This window comes from Perognathus longimembris, chromosome 23 (genome assembly GCF_023159225.1).
Source record: "Perognathus longimembris pacificus isolate PPM17 chromosome 23, ASM2315922v1, whole genome shotgun sequence".
Taxonomy (NCBI): Eukaryota; Metazoa; Chordata; class Mammalia; order Rodentia; family Heteromyidae; genus Perognathus; species Perognathus longimembris.
In genome coordinates, this window is record NC_063183.1 from 3,357,753 (window position 1) to 3,379,545 (window position 21,793).

The 21,793-nt window shown below is 48.0% G+C and overlaps 1 protein-coding gene across 3 annotated transcripts in view; it reads left to right on the top strand.

The window, feature by feature from the left end:
- The window catches only part of Prkcb (protein kinase C beta), a 300,299-nt gene that overhangs the window by 143,615 nt on the left and 134,891 nt on the right, over positions 1 to 21,793 (top strand). For all 3 annotated transcript variants that reach the window (XM_048332191.1, XM_048332190.1, XM_048332192.1), the window contains exon 4: positions 20,861 to 20,972. In XM_048332191.1, coding sequence (XP_048188148.1) covers positions 20,861 to 20,972 — 112 coding nt within the window. The remainder of the gene's footprint in view (positions 1 to 20,860; positions 20,973 to 21,793) is intronic.

Here is a 21,793-nt window from a genome sequence, read left to right on the forward strand (position 1 = left end):
AAACTGGGAAGGTTAAGACTTGGGCGAGAAAAGCAAGGCATCTCACCTTTGCATGAGAGGTGAAGGCCTTCCTGCCTGTGTCTGCGCATACCTGATGGTTAACCTTGAGCAGCTGCTCCCAGAGGCCTGGCACTGAGTAGGTTGCTGGCCTGGTACCTTGGTTCCCCTCCATGTGGCCTTAGCTGCCATGCTTCTGGCTAGCTCTGGCTTGTTCATAAGGTGGTTCCAGGGCTCCAGGAAGATAGAGAGTCTCTCAATGCAGAAGAGCTTCTGAGGCATGCCATTGTATCTGCTCATGTTGTGAGTCCCGTGGCCAAGTTCAGGTTCATGTGCTAGATAAATAGATTCCACTGCCTTGCTGCAGAGGAAAATTTTGTTCACAAGTAACCATGACAGATCATCACCTGGATTTTATTTATTTATTTATTTATTTATTTAAAAGAGCTACAGGTTGCCGGGCACTGGTGGCTCACACCTATATCCTAGCTACTTAGGAGGCTGTGATCTGAGGATGGAGGTTTGAAGCCCCCCGGGGCAGGAAAGTTCATGAGACTCTTATCTCCAATTAACTAGAAGCAATCTAGAAGTGGAGCTGTGGTTCAAGTAGTAGAAGGCTAGCCTTGAGTGAAAAAGCTCACGGGCAGAGCTCAAGTCCGGAGTTCACACCCCAGCAACTCCCCTCCCCACAAAGCAAGAGATATTTGGAGTTGGGGTCTGATTCTTTGTAAAACAATCATTAGGGGAAGATGGCATGTCCTTTCACTTCTGTGACTTTCTCTCGCTCTCTAAAGCAGGGCATTAGTAACACCTATAGATCTAGAGTGGTCATGTAAAATTGAAAAGAAAAAAAAAAGAATTGACAAAGACAAGTGGATCAACAGCATGTCAAATGTCAAACATGTCAATCTTGGCATGAACGTGCCTGACACTGTGTGTCAGAAGCTACACAGGTAGCCATGATCCAATCCCCCCCACCTGAGCAGACGGACAGATTGCAGCACTCCCCTACCCACAGGATGCCTCAGGAGGCAAGGACAATTCCCAGCTCCATTACTTCACAGAAAACCTGAAATCCTATCTGGGTGCTAGTAGCTCCTGCCTGTAATCCTGGCTAACTTAAGTGGCTGCTGAGGTCTGAGAATCCCAGTTCAAACCCAGCCCAGGCAGGAAAGTCTTTTGAGAATCTTCTCTCTGATTAACCACCAAAGAGCCAGAAATAGAGGTATGGCTCACGTGCTAGAGCTCCCTTTGCGCAAAAGAGCTCAGGATGGCGCCCAGGCCCTGCACCAAAAACAAACAAAAAACACCCAAAAAAAACCCAAAGCCCAAACAACAACAGAAACAACCCACAAAACACAACCCTCAAAAATTCTGTGCTGCAGAGAAAATAACTGAGATTTTGGAGTCAGAAACTCTTAGGGTCAGGTTCCAAATGCTGCCATTTATTGCTCCAATGACCTTGGAAAAGTAATTTTGGTCCTATGACCTTTAGATTAGATCTTTAAAATGGTGAAAATAATATAAAAGTCCTGAGAGCTTTGGGGTGAGTGTTTGAGGAGAGACTGCTTGGGCGACACTTGGACAATATCTGACACAGAGAGGAGGATGCTCAGCAAATAGTTTTTAAATGATTATTGATATCCAGAGGAGTCACTCCTCCTCCACAATGTATGCTGGCTGGCCTCTGACCTGCGGGGGAATAATGGCGAATAATAATAGCTTTTTATTGAGTAGGGGCTTGGTGCCAGGCACTGCCAAAGGACTCCTAAACCGGCTCCTCTACAGATATTTTCTTCAATATTTTATGGGTTTTAGGAAAAAGTTATAATCTAAAATTACTAAACCTAAGCCTTTTTGACCTAAAGGTGACGATTCCAGGAAATTCTGCTGAGGAGTTATTTAAGGCTCAGCACATCTTTTTATCTCGGTGACATTCCTTGCATTAATATTTATAGCACCCAAAATTTGGATATGACCCAAATGACTACCAATTAGGGTTTATATAAGTAAAATAGATTATATGCATGTCACACAGTGCTGGTATTGACTCCTATCCAGGTACCCACGGTTGCCAAAAGTAATCAAACTGCAGGCTGGAAATAAGTACATCACTTTACGTAAATTGTATTTTAATTAAAAGCCCTGGTGGGGGGCAGGGAGAGTGAGAGAGCGGGTGTGATTGACTGGAGCACGTTGTCAACCTGTGTGAAGTCTCCCCTGTATAACTCTAAGATAGTAATGACCACAGCCACAGAAAGCTGTGGTGAAGCCGCAAGTGAGGCTCACGTCTGCAGGCTCAGCGCCTGAGAGTCTGAGATTGGCGGGATGGCAGCTCAAGGCTAGCCCGGGCAAGAAATTCACGAACTACCTTCTCAGCTGCTCTTGGGGGATGGTGGCATGTCCCTGTTGTCCCAGCTCTGTAAGAGGCTAAGGTCTGGAGGACTATGGTTCCAGGCTAGCTCTGACAAAAACTAAGTTTAAGAGATCCTGTCTCAACCAAAGAAGCCAGATGCAGAGGCTCAGCCACTTCCCGAAGTGGAAAATAAAGAGGATCACAGTCCAGGTAGAGGCCCAAGCAGAAAGTGAGACCCTATCGCAAAACATCCACCGCAGAAAAGGAACAGAGGTACGGCTCGAGTACAGTACCTGCTTAGCAAGTGTGAAAGCCTAGAGTTCAAACCCTGGTACTTAAAACAAAATCATAGCTATAAAAATGTTGCCCTTGGGACATTGTGATTATATATTGCTTTTCAAAGAGCAGAAAGAATGGCAGGCATTTGGTGACTCATGCCTACAATCCTAGCCACTCCAAAAGCTGGGGTCTAAGGTTGATGATTCAGAGCCATCCTGGGCAGGGAAGTCCATGAGACTCTGACCTCTAATTAACTATCAAGAAAACCCAGAAGGGGCCGTGGCTCAAGTGGTAGAGTCTTAGCCTTGGAGTGAAAAAAAAGCCAAGCAAGAGCATAAAGCTATCATAAGTTCAAGCCCCAGTACACATTCTCTCTCTCTCTCTCTCTCTCTCATTCTCTCTCTCTCTCTCTCACACACACACACACACACACACACACACACAGCAGAAAACAAAACTTTAGGCATAGTATGATACAATCAAAATATGAAGACATTTATGAAATATATTTTTTCAGATTTTAAAACACTCTTGTGCGCCATAATAATAAACGCACAATTCCATAATGTGTGGTGAAATGTCTCCGGGGCACATTTCAGTGGCTTCCTGTTAATTCCGCTCCGCCCTCCTCCAGCTGTGGCCTGTGGGACTCCAAAGGACATGTGGAGATTCTCCAGGACTGCTTCCTCCCATTTGCCTTGTTTGTGGTGTTATTCAAGTTTCTCACTTAATTCAGCAAAGACCAAACACAGTGAAGATGCAGGACAAAGCACCCCAGTCGCTCTGGTGTGGCACTCTACCACTTGAGCCATACCTTCACTTCTGGCTTTTTGCTGGTTAATTGAAGATAAGAGTTTCACAGGCTTTTCCTGTCAGGGCTGGCTTTGAACCACGATCCTCAGATCTCAGCCTCTGTGTATCTGGGATTATAGGTGTGAGACACCAGTGCCTGGCTAGAGAATCTGTATTTTTGAAAGGTAGCCAGGTTTAGAAAGGCACCCAAGCCAATCCTGGCTATGTCAACAACTTGGTGAATGGTAAGGTTGAATTACAGGTTTGCTATTAACTAATTGAATACTCTCGGGATAGATGCCTACCTAAACTTTCTGTGTTGGTCTCTTCACCTGGAGAAAGATGATTAAAAACAGGCCTGGACTGGGGCTGGGGATATGGCCCAGTGGCAAGAGAGCTTGCCTCGTATACATGAGGCCCTGGGTTCGATTCCCCAGCACCACATATACAGCAAATGGCCAGAAGAGGCACTGTGGCTCAAGTGGCAGAGTGCTAGCCTTGAGCAAAAGGAAGCCAGGGACAGTGCTCAGGCCCTGAGTTCAAGGTCCACTGCCCCCCCCAAAAAACAACAACAACAACAACAACAAAAACCAGGCCTGGACAAAGCTGCCCTTCCATACAGGCACCCCAAGGCCCTGTTGCCCAACATCTCCAGGTCCATGGGGGCCCAGATTTCTGTGGGCTTCTTTCCCAAGAAGGAGTGGGAATTTAGTATTCGGATTCAAAGGTGCTGGGCTTCGTCTGGGTGCTGGTGGCTCACACCTGCAAGCCTAGCTATTCAGCAGCCTGAGGTCTGAGGACAGAGGATGTAAACCCAGCCAGAGCAACAAAGTCTGTGAGATTATCTCCAACTAATCAACAAAAAGCCGGAAGTAGAGGTGTGAATGAAGTGGTAAAGCACCAACCTTGAGTGGAAAAGTTAAGGGACTGTGCTCAAGCCTTGAACTCAAGCCCCAATATTTACACAAAGCAAGTTTTAATGCATTTATTATACTTGAAGAGTCTCCAGCTTTTTGCAACCTTTCAGCCCCTCTGGAACCCATACCCCTCTCTCCACCCATCAAGTTAGGCTCTCCCCAGCTCTCCCCTGGGGAATGATTTTCTTTTTTTTGGGAAAGAACACTTAACATGCTATCTCCCCTCTTACTAAATGTTGACGTGTGCAAGCGATGGTTGTGGACTGTAGGCTCACGGTTGTACACTGATGCCCAGAGGTTTTTTTCAGCTTGTGACAGCCATGCTGTGTGCTGGTGATTGCGATGCCTTTATTTCCCTGCTCTTTCTGGACCCTAGGCAGCTGCATTCTGTTCAGGAGCCATGCTGTAGTCGGCGGCATTCAGTGGCTGGTGTGATTTACCTAACGCAAGTGCATCATCCTCCCAGGATGTCCGACAGGTTCATCCATGTTGCTCCCAATGGCAGAATCTCTCTTTTTAAAGGCTGCATAGTATTTCATTGTAGGTATGAACCACTGTTTCTTTTATCCAATCACCTATCAACGAGCACTGATATTACTGGATGACTAAAGAGGTCTCTTTGAGATCCTGATGTCAGTTCTTTCGTAAAAGTGCAGAGAAACAAGATGAGGGATCCTGGGGGTAGTTCTGAAACCAAGTTTTTAGATCTCAGGCCCTGGAGTCCTCAGTTAGGTCTGGCCACTCACTCCTGAATACCAAATCAAGAGACATGGTGGAAGGAGACACTGAGAAAGGAGATTTATTCCCTGAGAGCTTTGGGAAGACAGAGCTTCAGCACATCTTCAGCCGCCTTTAGGGGGACTGACGTTAGCTTTGGGTGACATGTGGAGACTTGGGAACGTGGGGTATGGAAGGTTTGCAGAGATCACACCATTTCAAGTCCCTGGTTGAGCATTAACTCAGCCTGGGTCCTTGTTCTGGAGGAATATTATGCCTGTGTTCCTGGAACAGAACAGGAGCAAGGTGGTCTCCAGAGTTTGGGGCTGCTCGCTTTAAGAAGATGAAAAGAAGGCATTGCTTATCTGAGGGGCAGTTTGCCTTCCACACAGGATGAGTTAACTCACCAGAGGTTTTCTCCTTCTTCCTTGATCCCAGCGTGACTGATGGCAAAGGACCTGCAGTAGAAAACAGCTCAGATCACAGGGCACGGATACAAGGTTGAGGGACTTTTAAGTCAAAAAGCACAGCAAAAGCATTTTTTTTTTCATTTGACTCCTGGGGCTTGAACTCAGGGCCTAAGTGCTATCTGAGTTTTTGTGCTCAAGGTTACCACTCAACCACGTGAGCCACAGTTCCACTTCCAGGCTTTCTGGTGGTACATTGGAGATAAAGAGTCCCATGGGCTTTCCTGCCTGGGTTGGTATTGATCATGTTCTGCACGGTGTCGTTCTTCAGTTCAAGGATTTATCCATTGCCTGCTATTGCCAGGGACAGCACAGCACCTGCCGAGACTCACCCGCCATTCCCCCATCTGAATATCCTCCATTTCCTGCCTCCTCCTCCCCTCCCTCCGCCATCCTTTCTATATATTGAAAAGTAGTTCAAGAGTTGCTGTCTGGCATCTGTTGGCACCTTTCCCTAGTTTTTAGTCTAAAATAGATTTCCCCTCCTTCTATTTTGTTAAAGCAATACTTTCTAGTTGTTTCCAGGGGATAGTTCAGGGAGGAGAGTGGGGAAATGCACATGGGCTTTGAGTCTGCTCTGCCTGGGGCTGGGTCTCAGCGGTGTCACCTTCTAGTTGTGTGATTTGGGTACAATATTCAACCTCTCTGTTCTTCTCTCTCTCTCTCTCTCTCTCTCTCTCTCTCTCTCTCTCTCTCTCTCTCTCTCATAAGATAAAGATTGCAGGCTAGGGACAATGTTCCAAAGTAGAGCACTGGCCTAGCATGTGCTAAGTCCTGGATTTGATCCCTGGCACCAAAAGAAAGGTGAGGCTTAACATATTCACACCTTTGGAATATTCTATATGTTCATAGAGTCAGCATGCTTGGGGCAGTTCCTGGCATGTTATAGGAATGGCTGGTTGACTGACAGCGTGGCACGGTCATTGTCCTTAACTGTCATTAGGGTTTTCATCCCGGAGGGGGCAAGGAGGGGAGGAAAGGGGAGCTGTTGGGTAGACAGGGATACAAAGTGGTAGGCATAGCAGGTGACAAATAACCTCCGTCCCATCATGATGCTGCTTGTTCCCATCGTGGCTTAGGTTTGCTTGTATGTGTCTTTTTCCCCTCATGCCCTGGGTTTGCTCAGTGCATCTTCTTCCCACCATGCCTTGGGCGCTGCTCAAATGCATCTTCTTCCCATCATGCCTTGGGCACTGCTCAAAGCATCTTCTTCCCATCATGCCTTTGGTGCTGCCCAAATGCATCTTCTTCCCATCATCCCTGGTACCTGCTCAGCCAAAGAAAAGAACCAGGGTGGGGCTTGCACAGAGCTGCAGGTGTGCAGCCACCAAGCTGTCCTGTTGGTTGACATGGCATCTCACTAACTTTTTGCCCTGACTGGCCTTGGATGTTGATCATCCCAATCTCTGCCTCCTGAGGAGCAAGGATTACAGATTCGAGCCCCCGATATCCTGCCAGTACTCTTGTACATCTGTTTTACTGAGGGAGGAAACAGGGACCCAGGGAAGTTCTCTAGCCTGCCAGCTCACTTGACTAAGAAGGATAGCTTCCATTTGAACTTGATCTGGTTCCAGAGCTTCGTCTTTATGACCTGGTAGGCGTAATGACTGGCCTGCCTAGACCCCATAACCTCTTGTCTGTCTACTTCTCTCTCTTTCTCTGTCTCTCTGTCTCTGTCTCTGTCTCTGTCTGTCTGTCTCTCTCTCTCTCTGTGTCTCTCTCTCACCAAGAACTGGATGTGATTATTTACCTCCTTGCTGGTTTATAACCTGGCTTGCCTTGTGTTCAACTGGCCTCCCCGAAGGCTCCTGCTCCCGCCATCTCCCGAGTCCCCTGTGGAGGACACGTGATCTGATTGTTCTCCTCCATGCCAATGCCATGCATGCTGTGGCCCCCGACCCCCTTCAGCTCTGCTTGATCTACCCTCTGAGCATTCTTCAGTCTCTTCTCCCAACACTGGGCCTTTGCACGTGCTGTTCATCCTGCCGAGCTCTTCTTTCCTCCTTTCCTTCCCACAAGCTCAGCAATCTCGGTCCTGGCTTCATGTTAGAATCACCCATGGAGCTTTAAACAGACTCCTGGTGCCCTTCCCACTGTGGTCAGGACCTTTGGTTCAAAGATCCAGGTTCATTTAGATGTGCACCAGGTTCGAGAGTGCTGTGCTGTGCTGTAGTCTTGTCAGCCACGCGTCAAGCATCATTTCCTCCAGGAAGTTCTGCTGAGCTTCCCTGACCAGGTCGATTCCGTTTGCTTTGTGTGGAGCAGCAGCTGTCACTTGTCACAGGAATGACTTCAGGTTTGTGGTCAGCCATCTGCACCACCCGGTTTTGTGTCTGTGATGACAACTAACTGTAGATTAAAAGTATTGGAGCCTGCCCGTAGCAGGTGGCTCATGCCTGTAATTCCAGCCACTCAGGAGGCTGACATCTGAAATGTGAGGTTTGAGGTTTGTAACCAGCCTAGGCAGGAAGGGCTGTGAGACTCTTACCTCTAGTTAACCACCAAAAAGCCAGAAGTGGAGCTGTGGCTCAAGTGGTTGAGCATTAGTCTTGAGTATGAAGGCTCTGGGACAGTACCCAGGCTTTGAGTTCAAGCTCTAGGACTGGTAGCTCCCGCCCCCTCCAAATGCACATATATATGGTCCTGGCATTGGTGCTTATGCCTGTAATCCTGGCTACTCAGGAGGCTGAGATCTGGGGATCACGGTTTGAAGCCAGACCAAGCAGACAAATCCAAGAGACCCTTACCTACAATTAATTACCCAAAAAGCCAGAAGTGGAGTCATAGCTTAAGTGGCAGAGCACTAGCCTTGAGCAAAAACAGCTCAGGGACTGTGAGGAGGCCCAAAGTTCAAGCCTTAGGGCTAGCACATACCACACAAAAACAAACCCCAAACCCTGAGATTGTGCCCAGGCTCAGAATTCAAGCCCCACTACAGGAATAACAACAACAAAAAATATTTGGGAAGAATTATGGATGTGCTAAACATGTACAGGCTTTATTTACTCCCTTGTCCTCATTCCATAAAGAATATAGCTATTTACATAACATTTACATTGTATTAGGAATTGTAAGCAATCTGGAGATGACTTAAAATATACAAGAAGATGTGTGTAGTCTCTATAAAAAGAGCTTATCACTGCACAAAGCACTTGTGCCTCCTTGCAGTTGGGTGCTGACTTTGCTGAGGACTGGGTGAATGAATGATACATAAAGCCCTTAAAAACGCCTCATGTGGTGGGGCACCAGTGGCTCGCTCATACCTGTAGTCCTAGCTACTTAGGAGGCTGAGATCTGAGGATCATGATTTTTTTTTAAGTTTTTATTATAAAACTGATGTACAGAGAGGTTACAGTTTTATACGTTAGGCATTGGATACATTTCTTGTACTATTTGTTACCTTGTCCCTCATACCCCTCTCCCCCCTCCCTCTTTCCCCCCCTGAGGTGTTCAGTTCACTTACACCAAACAGTTTTGCAAGTATTGCTTTTGTTGTTGTTTCTCTTATTTTACCCTTTGTCTCTCAATTTTGGTATTCCCTTTGAATTTCCTAATTCAAATACCAGTACACACTGTTTCCCATACACTCAGATAAGATTACAGAGATAGTGTAGATACAATCACAAGAAGGTGATACACGAACATCATCAATAGTAGAAACTACAGATACACATGGGACGTTGAAAGTAGTTACAACTGTGATATAACAATCATTTTCATAAAATGGAGTTCATTTCACTTAGCATCATCTTATGTGATCATAAAGGTATAGCTATTGGGCTCTTGTGATCCTCTGTTGTGACTTGCCTAAACCTGTGCTAATTATTCCCAATAAGGGAGACCATAGAGTCCATGTTTCTTTGGGTCTGGCTCACTTCACTTAGTATAATTTTTTCCAAGTCTTTCCATTTCCTTACAAATGGGACAATGTCATTCTTTCTGATAGAGGCATAAAATTCCATTGTGTATATGTACCACATTTTCCTGATCCATTTGTCTACTGAGGGGCATCTGGGTTGGTTCCAGATTCTCGCTATGACAAATTGTGCTGCAATGAACATTGTTGTGCTGGTGGCTTTACTGTGATTTTGTTTGTAGTTTTTTGGATAAATACCCAAAAGTGGGGTTGCTGGGTCATAGGGGAGTTCTGCATTTAGCCTTCTGAGGAATCTCCATACTGCTTGCCAGAGTGGCTGAACCAGTTTACATTCCCACCAACAATGAAGTAGGGTTCCCTTTTGGCCACATCCCCTCCAACAACTGTTATTGTTAGTTTTCTTGATATATGAGATTCTTACTGGGGTAAGATGGAATCTCAATGTTGTTTTGATTTGCATTTCCTTTATGGCCAGTGATGTAGAGCACTTTTTCATATGTCTCTTGGCCATTCTCATGTTGAGGATCATGATTTGAAGCCAGCCCTGGGCAGGGAAGTTTGCCAGACTCTAAACCACCCAAAAGCCAGAAGTGAAGGTATGGTTCAAATGGCAGAGTGCTGGCTCTCTTTTGTGGCTCTCATTTGTGGAGGTTAGGATGGCAAGGTTTCCAACTGCCCTGGCCTGAGGCATCCAGAGAGCCCAACACTGATGGCGGCTAGCAGACATTTGCTTCTGCTGAGGCCTCAGCACAACTTAGATGCTCCTGATTGCAAACTTGAGGTCCCTCCCTCCCTCCCTCCCTCCCTCCCTCCCTCCCTCCCTCCCTCCCTCCCTCCCTCCCTTCTTTCTTTTATGTTGAAGCTTGAACTCAGGGCCGGGGTGCTGTCCCTGAGCTTTTCTGCTTTACCACTTAAGCCACCATGCCACTTCCGGCTTGGGGGTGGTTACTTGGAGGCCTTCTGTCTGCGCTGGCTTTGAACTACAAACCTCAGGTCTTGGCCCTTGAGTGGCTGGGATGACAGGTGTGAGCACCAGTATGGGGCTCCCCAAGCATCTTAACTGGTTACAAAAGAACTGCACAAACAGCTCCTCATATCTTAGCAACCACCAGTTAAAATGATGAAAGAAATCCCAGGTGAAACAGCAATGAAATAAACTAAAACAGGTAAAATGTAGAGGAATGGATCCCTACGTCTAAAGCTAAGTTTAAAGGCATTATTAAAGTTTCCGGAGGGATTTCAAGGCTTAAGTTATGTGTGAATTTGTTTCTCATCTCCTCTCTCTCTCTCTCTCTCTCTCTCTCTCTCTCTCTCTCTCTGTCCCCCTCCCTTTCCTCTTGAAGCATCTGGTTCTACATCCCTCCCTCCCCATTTAGCTCAGTGGAGACACCCAGCTCAGCACAGCTCTTTGATTCTCAACTCTCATCTGCTCACAGTCTTCATTCATACACAGCACCCTGGCACTGAAGCTTGGTACCCCATGCCTGTCATCCTAGCTCCTCAAGGAAGCTGAGATGTGATGATTGAGATTTTAAGGCCAGCCCTGGCAGAAAAGCCACTAAGACGCCTATCTCCAGTTACCCAGCAAAAGCTGGGCTGGAGGCATGGTTCAAGTGGTAGAACACCAGCTGAGAGCAAAAAAGCCAAGCAAGAGCTGGAGGTCCTGAGTTCAAACACCAGAACTGTCTCAATCCATCAATTGATCAATCAATCAGTCAATCAATCTGTAGCACCTTGATCCATTTGGGGGCATAAGAAAGGACAGGCATAGCCTGGCATTTCAGGGCAAAAATGGAGGAACACAGGTGCAGACGCACTGAACTACCACACCATACTCCGTACATCATTACAATGAGTGCACGTTCATCTGCAGAGAACATGTTTTCACCCCTGTCATCCTAGCTATGGCTGAGATCTCAGGATCCTGGTTCGAAGCCAGCCCAGGGAGGAAAGTGTGTGAGACTCTTATCTCCAATTAACTACCAAAAGGCTGGGAGAGGAGGTATGGCTCAAGTGATATAGCACCAACCTTGAGGGGGCGGGGGAAAGCTAAGGGACAGTGCCCAGGCCCTGATTTCAAGCCCTAGTAGCTGGTGTGCACATGTGCGCCACACACACACTTCCCCATGCACAATTTAAGAAACAAAAGGCCCGAGAGAAAATGTAGAGGTAGCCAGCAATGGCAAGAGGAGCCGTAGATGAGTGTACTATTCAAGTATCTAGATTCTAAGACAATACAAACCTGTAATAAATAGTACAGTCCAGAGGTAAGGACAGAGATCAGTGGGGTATAAGACAAAAATTTAAGATTCATGTGATCAGGGAAGCACTTAAATCCAGCAGGGAAGAGAGGCATTGTAGATATTTGCCGTTACAACTCACTAAACATTAAGCAAAGAAATGAGCGTCTTCACTCAGAGCTCTCATTGAAACGAATGCCGAGAGGGCTGAGGGTTTCTGTGTGAGACGGGGAGCCATGAGAGGACAGGAAGAAGAGGCTGGGGCCACGTTCCTCCCCAGAGACCAAGGGGTAAGGGCGTCTGTACACGTGATTTAAGCATGCATACGTGCGCACACACACGTGCACATGCGCACGCACAGCATTGCGCTGTGCATTGAGGAAAAAATCATCAGCAAAACTAAAAGGCAGATGAAAAACTGGGAAAACCATTGCGACCCCCGTCACTGATGATAGTGGAGAGTGTCAGCGAATACACAGGGAGATGGGCTACAATTAGAACAGAGGTTGAATTTCAAGGTACCCAAAAGGTTCTAAGTCAGGATACAGGAAGCACACCTGCTGGGAGAGGGGGGGCATGGTGGAGGGGCGGCTCAGATCAAGATGTGTGGTACTCACAAACTGACATATGTGTGGGATTGCATATGTGATCTCGACTAGATTACACTGCAAACACAGAGAAAAACATAAAACATAGACAGGCCGGGCACTGGTGGCTCCTGTCTGACCTGAGGATCATGGTTTGAAGCCAGCCCAGGAAGACAAAAATGAGAAATCTTTATCTCCAATTAGCGCCCCCCCCCCCAAAAAAAAAAGCCAGAAGTGGAGCTATGGCTCATGTGGTAGAGCATGCTATAGTTTTGAACAAAAACAACAACAAAAAAGCCCAGGGACAGTGTGCAGGACCTGAATTCAAGCCCAAGGACCTCCCCCCCCCCCCCCCCCGCCAACAACACACACACAGTATACCTGATTCATCATGGAGTGACTGACTGTAGGGAAGTTTCATATACTGTATCCTACCAAACTTTCCAATTAACCAATGAATGTGGTGTTATTATTATTCTATTTTCAAACCTAAAAGGGTTGAATAACTTGCCCCAGAGCAAGAGAAGAGTGAGCAGATGTCAGAGCTAAGTATGAAGTTCTAATACAGCTGTGAAGGAACCCCTAACATTGATGTTAACACCAATGCAGAACTTAATCCAGGGAGTTCTATTTAATTTCTACCAACTTTACCCATTAGATCCCCCCCCCCCCCAACTTTACCCATTAGACCCTCCTCAACTTTACCCATTAGCTCCCCTTCCCCCCACCCCGGGTGTGGAACCATGGCTTCCTGGCAACTGGGGGTCGTGGCCCTTGAAGAAAGCGTCGTGTTTCAAGTCACTTAAGCAAACCATCACGAAATTCACCATCACTTCCACACTATTACAAGTTCTATTCATCTCTTCCGCGAGAACAGAATGTGGGATCATCACCAAATGATAGTGTCTTCCCTTTCGAGCCTCCGTGCACCTTAGGCAATTACAGCCTCCAACACCACGCATGTCAGCTTCTCACATCATAATCCACTCAGTCTTAATGAGACTTTCTCTGCTTTTTCTCCTCGCACACTCTCTCTCCTGTGTGTGTGTGTGTGTGTGTGTGTGTGTGTGTGTGTGTGTATACATGCCAGTACTGGGGCTTGAACTCAGGGCATTGCAACTAAAGCTTGGCTTTTTCACTCAAGAAGGCTGGTGCTCTACCACTGGAACCACACACCTCCACTTCCAACATTTTGCTGGTTCATTGAACGTAAGAGTTTCATGGACTTTTCTGCCCAGGCTGGCTTTGAACCATGATCCTCACATTTCAGCTTCCTGAGTGGCTAAAGTGGCAGGCCTGAGCAATGGGCACCCAGTGTAGCATGTACGCACTTGTGACCAAGACTCTTCTGCCCCTGTGGGACCGACATCCTGTCTGGAGGGATACAGCAACAATAAAGCGAACTTTTCATTAGAAAGAAAGTGAACAAAATCTTTTTCTGCCAAGTACTGGAGGGTAAGGTTGAGAGGATTGCAGCTTGAGGCCAGCCTGGAGAACAAAATGTCCCCGGACATTTAGAGGCTGAGAGCCGGCTGCTTGGTGTGCGCCTGCCACCCTAGTGTCTGGGAAGCACAGGTGGGTGCTATCCAGGTGTAACCCTCCCTGAAAAATAAGCACAAATCCAGGCTGGAGGCATGGCTCAGCAGTGAAAGTACCAGCTGGAGGCCCAGTGCTCAACACCTCAGTACTTCAAAAAGAAAAGAAAAACACATAAAACCTTTTGAAGTTACAGATGCGTAGCAATGACTATGTAATAGTTGTGCTGCACACAAAATCCTCTCTAGAGTCAATTTCTGGAAGGGAGATGAAGGGTCACAGAACCAGGCATCGGTTACTTTTGAAGCATTTGTAATTTTGACTAAGGGTCCCACTGTCCCCAGCAGGTGACATGGGGTGGGGGTGGGGGGCTCTATCAGGAATCCATGTTGTCTGTTTCTCCACAACTTCTCAACTGAAGCTGCAGGGGTGAGCATTAAAAAAACAAAACAAAACAAAAAACCCTCTCATTTGAAGAGTTGTCTATTTCATTTAAGATGTAGTCAAAAAAAAAATAGGGCTGGGGATATGGCCTAGTGGCAAGAGTGCCTGCCTCAAATACATGAGGCCCTGGGTTCGATTCCCCAGCACCACATACACAGAAAATGGCCAGAAGTGGCGCTGTGGCTCAAGTGGCAGAGTGCTAGCTTTGAGCAAAAAGAAGCCAGGGACAGTGCTCAGGCCCTGGGTCCAAGCCCCAGGACTGGCCAAAAACAAAAACAAAAACAAAAAAAAAAAATATGATTTGCACATTGATCTCACATTGGGTTCTCATTCTTCAAGCGTTTCGTTTTGGAATACATTCCTTGAAGTACAAACAGCATGCGGCATTAAGGTGTTAAATAAATACTGTCCCACGTGGTGCACCGATGTGCAGAATTAGGATGGCTCTTATAAGATGCTCAGGAGGCATCTCCAGAGGTCTTTCCCCCCTCCCCCCATTTTATTTTTATTTTTATTTTTTTTGTGCCAGTACTAGGGTCTTGGACTCAAGGCCTGGGCACTGACTTTTAGCTTTTTTAGCTCAAAGCTTAGTGCTTTACCACTTGAGACACAATTCCACTTGCTGCTCTTGGGTGGCTAATTGGAGATATGAGTCTCACAGACTTTCTTTCTGGAGTTGGCTTCGAACCACGATTCTCAGATCTTGGCCTTCTGAGTGGCTTGGGTGACAGGCATGAGCCACTGCTCCTGGCTAAGAGAGCTCCAACTTTGAATGCTCTCAGAGTCAGACAAGAAGAAAGATGACTTAGGGAGGCGCCCGGGGAGCCCAGGGCTGGGGTTCTCACGCACACTTTCCAACCATAGCCTTAGAGGCTGGGGAAGGAGCACAATTTTGGTTCATGGTAGAGCTGATGTCTAACCTGGGCACTCTGGCATTACTGTACCAGTCATGACAGTACTGAAGTGCTTGAATCCATTAGTAAATAATCAGTGAGAAGCTCTAAGCATCCTCCTCCCTTCTCCTCATCCATACCTGCCTCAACACAACCAGCAGCTGAAGCAGCCCCACCCCACTTCACACTTGGGGGCTTCTGATTGGTCCAGCTAGTGTGTTCTGATTGGACAGAGCCAATGTCATTCTTGATTCTTATCCCCAGGCTTCAGGTAACCAGGACTGATTGTAGCAGGTAAAAGATGTTTAGAAAGCCTGGCGCTGGTGGCCCACACCTGCCATCCTAGCTTCTCAGGAGGCTGAGATCTGAGGACCATGGTTCAAAGCCAGCCCAGATAGGAAAGTCCAGGAGACTCTTATCTCTTAATTAACCAACAGAAAACTGGAAGTGGCTCTGTGGCTCAAGTGGTAAAGTGCTAGCCTTGAGCAAAAGGAGCTCAGGGACAGTGCCCAGGCCTTGAGTTCAAGCCCATGACTGACCAAACAACAACAACTTTTAGAGGTCACGCAGGGAGGCAGAAGGGACACGGGGAGGGTGGTGCCAGGCTGCTGAGGGACAGAGATCAGGAGCTCCCCATCCTAGGCTTCTCTCTGATCAGTACTCTAAAACTCAAGACACCCCAGCTTGGAGCATAATGCTTCCTGTACCCCAGCCACTCCACAAACGTGTCACCCAGACCAAAGGTTCACTTCTCTGCCAGCTATACCTAGAAGAGTGCACATCTCAAAATGTGTGTCATGAGGGCTGTGGGGTACCTGTCTGTATTGGTGACTGCACTGAACTTGTGCGGGCCTGGGCATCTATCCTGGAAGATTCTCCATGAGAATCCTGGGGTCATGAGGCCACCAGGCCTGCCAATGGGGCATTGTGGAGCTGTCCCGGGAGGCAGGAGCAGAGGGCATGATGGGATTTGACTGGATGGTGTGAGGACTTGGTAAGTGCAAATGTGAATCAGTGGGAGCTGAGACCAGGGAAGGGGGTGAGGAGAGGCTTCTTAGAACTTATAAAGAAGATTTGTAGCCAGTGGTGCATGCCTATAGTCCTAGCTGCAAAGAAGATTGAGATCTCAGGATCATGGCTCAATGCCAGCTTAGGCAGAAAAGTCCACCAGGCCTTTCTCTTATGTTAACCATGAACAACCATGGCTTATATCTCTTATTCTAGCTGCTCAGAAGGCTGAGATCTCTGAGGATCACGGTTCAAAGCCAGCCTGGGCAGAAAAGTCCATGAGACTCTTATTTCCAATTAACCAGCAAAAGGCCAGAAGTAGAATTGTGGCTCAAGTGACAGATTGCTAGCATAGAGCAAAAAACTTAAGGGAAAGTATCCAGGCCCTGAGTTCAAGCCCTAGTACAGGCCAAGCAGGGCCGGGGGTGGGGAGGAAGAAAAAGCTGAACAAAAGCATGAGGCCCTGAGTTCAAGCCTGAACACAGACATAAACAAACAAATGAATTAATTCGTTGAAAGGAAGATTTTTCTCTGCACTTGCCTCATTGGCCTTCCTGCACCGTGTCTGGCTCCACCCATCTTACTCAGCTCTCTGTAAGTTGTTTGCCCCAAATAGCACAAACAGGGTTGAGGGGCAGGCAGGGGTGGGAAGCAGCTTGGCAACTGGCAGTGAGGAGGACAGACCCACTGTTACCATGGCAGCCCATTAACTTCTTGCTCTGGGTCAGCATCTGTGGGAAATACTACTTCCTCTCTCCTCCTCCTGGCTTCCTGTCTGTAAAATTGGGGTAGTGAGTCATGCCTCTTTCTAGTATGACCCTCAGATGAATGGATACCTGACATAAATGCCTTCAAGCAGTTCCTGGCATGAGCACTGTGCCATTGATGTGAACTCCCCATCACTAAATATTTATTGAGCCCCTCCTGCTACACAGCAGGTATAATGGAGAGGGCATGGGCAAACTGGTGACCAGCATGACTCTCACTGTGGCTAGTGTGAGAGATGTGATTACGAAATATCCCAGGATGATCCTGTGGTTTAAACTGATGGGGAAGAGTTGGGAGGGCAGGGTGTTTTGATTTTGAGTTTTGTTTCTCTTCTCTGATGAGAATCTAAGTTCCAGAGAGCAGACATTCTGTCTTCTTGGTTCACAACAATACCCCCAGTGCCCGGGAAGAACCTGATCCTTAGTTATTGTTTGCTGGGTTGAATGAATGGATGAATGAATGAATGGGTGAATGAGTGAAGGGCTCTTCTAGCTTCATCTGAAAGATGTGGTGCTGATGAGTGGAGTTCGGGAGTGAGGAGAGAAGGAAGAGTAACGTATGTGAGCTCCCACTGTCTGCAGCGAGCCAGTGGGTGACCTGGGTCTGGTTCATCATACTTAAAATTGCCTGTTATACATACACATGTAGCCCTCAGTAAACACACACACACACACACACACACACACACACACGTAATGACCTGAGTGAGAAAAATCCATGGAGGCACAGCTGAAGATGGGAAGGGGTTTTATTTACAAAGGAACTTTATTTACAATCCAAAACTGAGAACCAGAACATCCTCCACCTCCAAATACTGGCCTGTGACTACCTTGTCCTGGGCCAGTTATCCAGAACCCAGAACCCAGACCAGCCCTGACCTCCAAACCTCCAAAGGAGTGAGGAGCTTTCTATTCCTCCTTCTTGCAGGCCTGGCCTCTCCTCAGGCCTCAGGCCTCAGGCTCCTCCACAGGCCTCAGGCTTCAGACTTCTCCACAGGCCTCAGACTTCTCCACAGATCAGCTCCACTCCATTCCTCCGGCAGACACTGCCAGCTTTTCCTCTCACCTCCCTCTCCTTCTCCCCTGACATCCAAACAGGCAGCCTGTATACACACACACACACACACACACACACACACACACACACACACACGCTCTGGCCCTTTGACACCCCACTCTCCTCCAGCAGCAGCGCCCACTTGGAAGTGCCACTGTGGCAATGATGCCAGCACAGGATGGGACTTCCTGCCCTGCTGGGTGGGACTTTCTGCCTCACTGGTTATTACAACACACAGAAACACACACACACACACACACACACACATATTTGACACACACATAAAAACTTCCCCTCTTTGCTGGGCACCCGTGGCTCACACCTGTAATCGTATGTATTCAGGAGCCTGCAGCTCTGAGCATCACAGTTTGAAGTTATCATGGATAAGAAAGTCCGTGAGACTCTTCTGATCTCCAATTAACTAGCAAAAAGCTGGAAGTGGAGCTGTGGCTCGAGTGGTAGAACACCAGCCTTGGGGGAGGAAGTTGAAGGACAGTGCCCAGGCCCTGAGTTCAAGCACCAGGACCAACAAAAGAGGAAGAAAAGGAAAATTTTCCATTCCTACCTTGGCTGTATTGTTTTGCACCCCTGCCCTGAAGATTCTGGCTGGGATCTCTCCACATTGGCACTTGATGGCTTGATAGTGTCAACTGTGCTGGTCTAAACTTTTATTAATGCTCTGCCACTTGAGCCACAGCACCACTTCCAGTTTTCTGGTGGTTCGTTGGAGATAAGACTCTCATGGACTTTCCTACCCAGGCTGGCTTTGAACTGAGATCCTCTTGAGTAGCTAGGATTACAGGCATGAGCCACCAGTGCCCGGCTACGTGGATTATTTCTAAAATTTGAAAGCATCAGTCTTCTCAGCAGGACTGTCCATCACTAAAGTAATATCCACTTTTTACTTCTGTTGACTTGCCTATTTGTTCAGCATCTGTCTCTGTTAGGAGCATATAGGTTTCATGAAGGCATCTGCTCCTTCATCAGTAAATGCACACCAATGGGGAATGAGAGGGTAGCAAGGGTGAAGGATCAGCCCTGGGTTGAAACCTAAGGCCCATAGAATTAACTTCTGCAGTGTACTAGTTCAGAGAAAGCAAGATGAGCCCTGGGTTAGGGAAGAGAAAGAAGGGAATCTTTGTGTGTGTGTGTGTGTGTGTGTGTGTGTGTGTGTGTGTGTGTGTACGTGTGAATGAGTACTGGGACTTGAACTCTCATGGTTTCACTTTGACTCAAGACTGGCACTCTACCACTTGAGCCACACCTCCATTTCTTGTTTTTGTTTTTGCTGGCAAATCAGAAATAAGAGTCTTACAGGATTTCTATCCAGGCTTTGAAGCAAGTTCCTCAGATCTCAGCCTTATGAGAAATCAGGATTACAGGCATAAGCCTCCACGCCCAGGAAGGGATTTTTGTAGTTTGAGCAGTGAAAAGGGTGGGGGAGGGCATCCCTCACCAAGGTTGAGAATCTATCATAGAAGAAAGGATGCTGGGGGCGTGGCTCACCTGGTAGAGAGCCTATCACAGAGGAAAGGATGCTGGGGTGTGGCTCACATGGTAGAGAATCTATCAAAAGAAAGGATGCTGGGGGTGTGGCTCACGTGGTAGAGCGCCTATCAAAGGAGAAAGGAAGCTGGGGGCATGGCTCAGATGGGAGAAGCTATCAAAGAAGACCAGACGTGCAGAGCTGGAGATGCCGAGCGCTCGTGTTGTGGATGGGAGGTGATGTGCTCTCTGTGCTGAGAGCCTCGCGTGCCCATAGGGGTGTATGTGGGGTGGCGGTCCTCTGGAGAAGTGCTGAAAATGCCAGGTGGTGCTACGATGTCCACACAGGTTAATCCACTTATTCCTCCCAGCAGTGTTACACTGTAATCACAGTCTTAGCACTGCCATTATCTCCACTTTTCAGACAAGGAAACTGAAGCAGAAAAGGATTAAATTGCTCGCTCAGAGTCATTCAACTGAGAAGAATCCAGGCGCTTCCTAATACCAGCGCCTGTCCCTTAAACCGTGTGTCTCATTTCAGGTTGTGAAGGGCCCGGTTGCTTGTTAGGGAATTGTGTGCGCTGCTGTAATAAATAAATAGCTCCAAACAGAGTGACTTGAACAAGGCAGAAGTTAAGTTTTCCTTCAGGTGTCAGCCCAAGGGCACAAGGCATTGCCCCTTCCATGCATGGCTTCAACTCTGGGTTCAAGGTTGTCACTGTGACCTCTTGCCCTGTTCCAGGCAGCGAGGAGGGGGGATGGGAGTGGAGAGTCTTACATACATTCCTTTTAAGAGAATGACCTGGAAGCACTTGCTGCCCATTGGCCAGAACTCCATCCCATGGCCACACCACACTGCAAAGGCAGCTGGGAAGTGGAGTCTCTCCATTTGAGTGGCGTGCCTTCTGCTCAAAGTCAGGGTCCTGTTGTCAAAGAGAAGGATGGCTGGTGGACCCTTCACTGGTTCCTCCTCAGCCCAAGCTCATTGGGCTTTGCACTTCATTCTGAAGATGATGAAGAACTACACAGGGCCTTCAAGTGGGAGGCTGTGACAGGCCTAGACTTGGGTCTTAGGTCGCTCCAGAAACATGCTTGGAGAATAAAGATGGGACTGGGGGATGGAAACCAGGGGCCTGTCATTTTATCTGTCCACTCTTGGGGACCTTGCTCCACGGAGGAGCAAGGCATTTCTAAGTAGCTCAGATGGGAGATCTTCAGGCCAAGGAAGCAGGTGTGGAGGATGGAATTATCTGGAACTTCTGCTGCCTTGGGTCATGTTCAGTGCCATTGGTCCCTCACTGGCCATGAACATAGTGTTGGCCTTGCAGGTACAGCAATGGCAGGAGCCCAATCCAGGGCTTGGTAGGTTTTTCTAGTGTCACTCGACACAGTCTCCATCCTTGGCTTTCTGTACTGACTTTTCTGTTTCTCTTGGCCTCAGGATCCCCGGAGCAAACATAAGTTTAAAATCCACACCTACTCCAGCCCGACATTCTGTGACCACTGCGGGTCGCTGCTGTACGGCCTCATCCATCAGGGCATGAAGTGTGACAGTAAGTAGCCACTGTTGTGCAGCCCCTCTGTGTCCAGGTCCTTCCTCACAGCCCAGGGCAGCATGCCTCCCCACCCCCACCCCCAGCCCCTGGCGTCCTGGTGACCTGTCACCCCTCCATCCTGCAGAGTCAAGGCTGGCAGCAAGCCTGTGTGTCTAGGCCAGGCTTCGTGGAAGCTGGCTGTGCTTCCAAATGCACTGGTGGGGGCGGGGGGAGTGGGTTGGCGTTTGAGGGGGGAGCTGTCTGCTGCCCTCTGGGTTGCCAGGACTATGGGGAGGCTGTCCCCACCCTCTTGGTGTGCACATCGGGGCCAGAGGGCCCTACAGGGCAAGTCTACTGGCACGCACACTTTGAGTCACTTTTTTTCTTTCATATCAGTATTGGGGCTTGAACTCAGAACTGCATGCTCTTGCTTGGCTCAAGGCTAGTGCTCAACCACTTGAGCCACACTTCTACCTCTGGCTTTTTTGTTTGTTTGTTGGCTAACTGGAGAGAAGAGTCTCTCAGATTTATCTGTGCTGGATTTGAACCGTGATCCTCACACCTGAGCCTCTGGAGTAGCAAGGGTTCCAGGCCTGGGCCGGCACGTGGCTTCTTGGCTGCTTTGAGTCTTTGTGTTTGGTGCTTGTGGCAAGGGACCGGCCAAGGCGCACAGTGAGGGTGGAGACACCCACCGGCGTGGGCGCACGGTCGCCGAGGCTCCATCATGCAGCTGTGCCCCGGGGCTTTTACTTTCTTGGTACAGGTCCTGGGGCTTGAACTCAGGGTCTGGGTACTATCCTTGAGTCTTTCTCCCTCAAGGCTCACACTCTATTACTTGA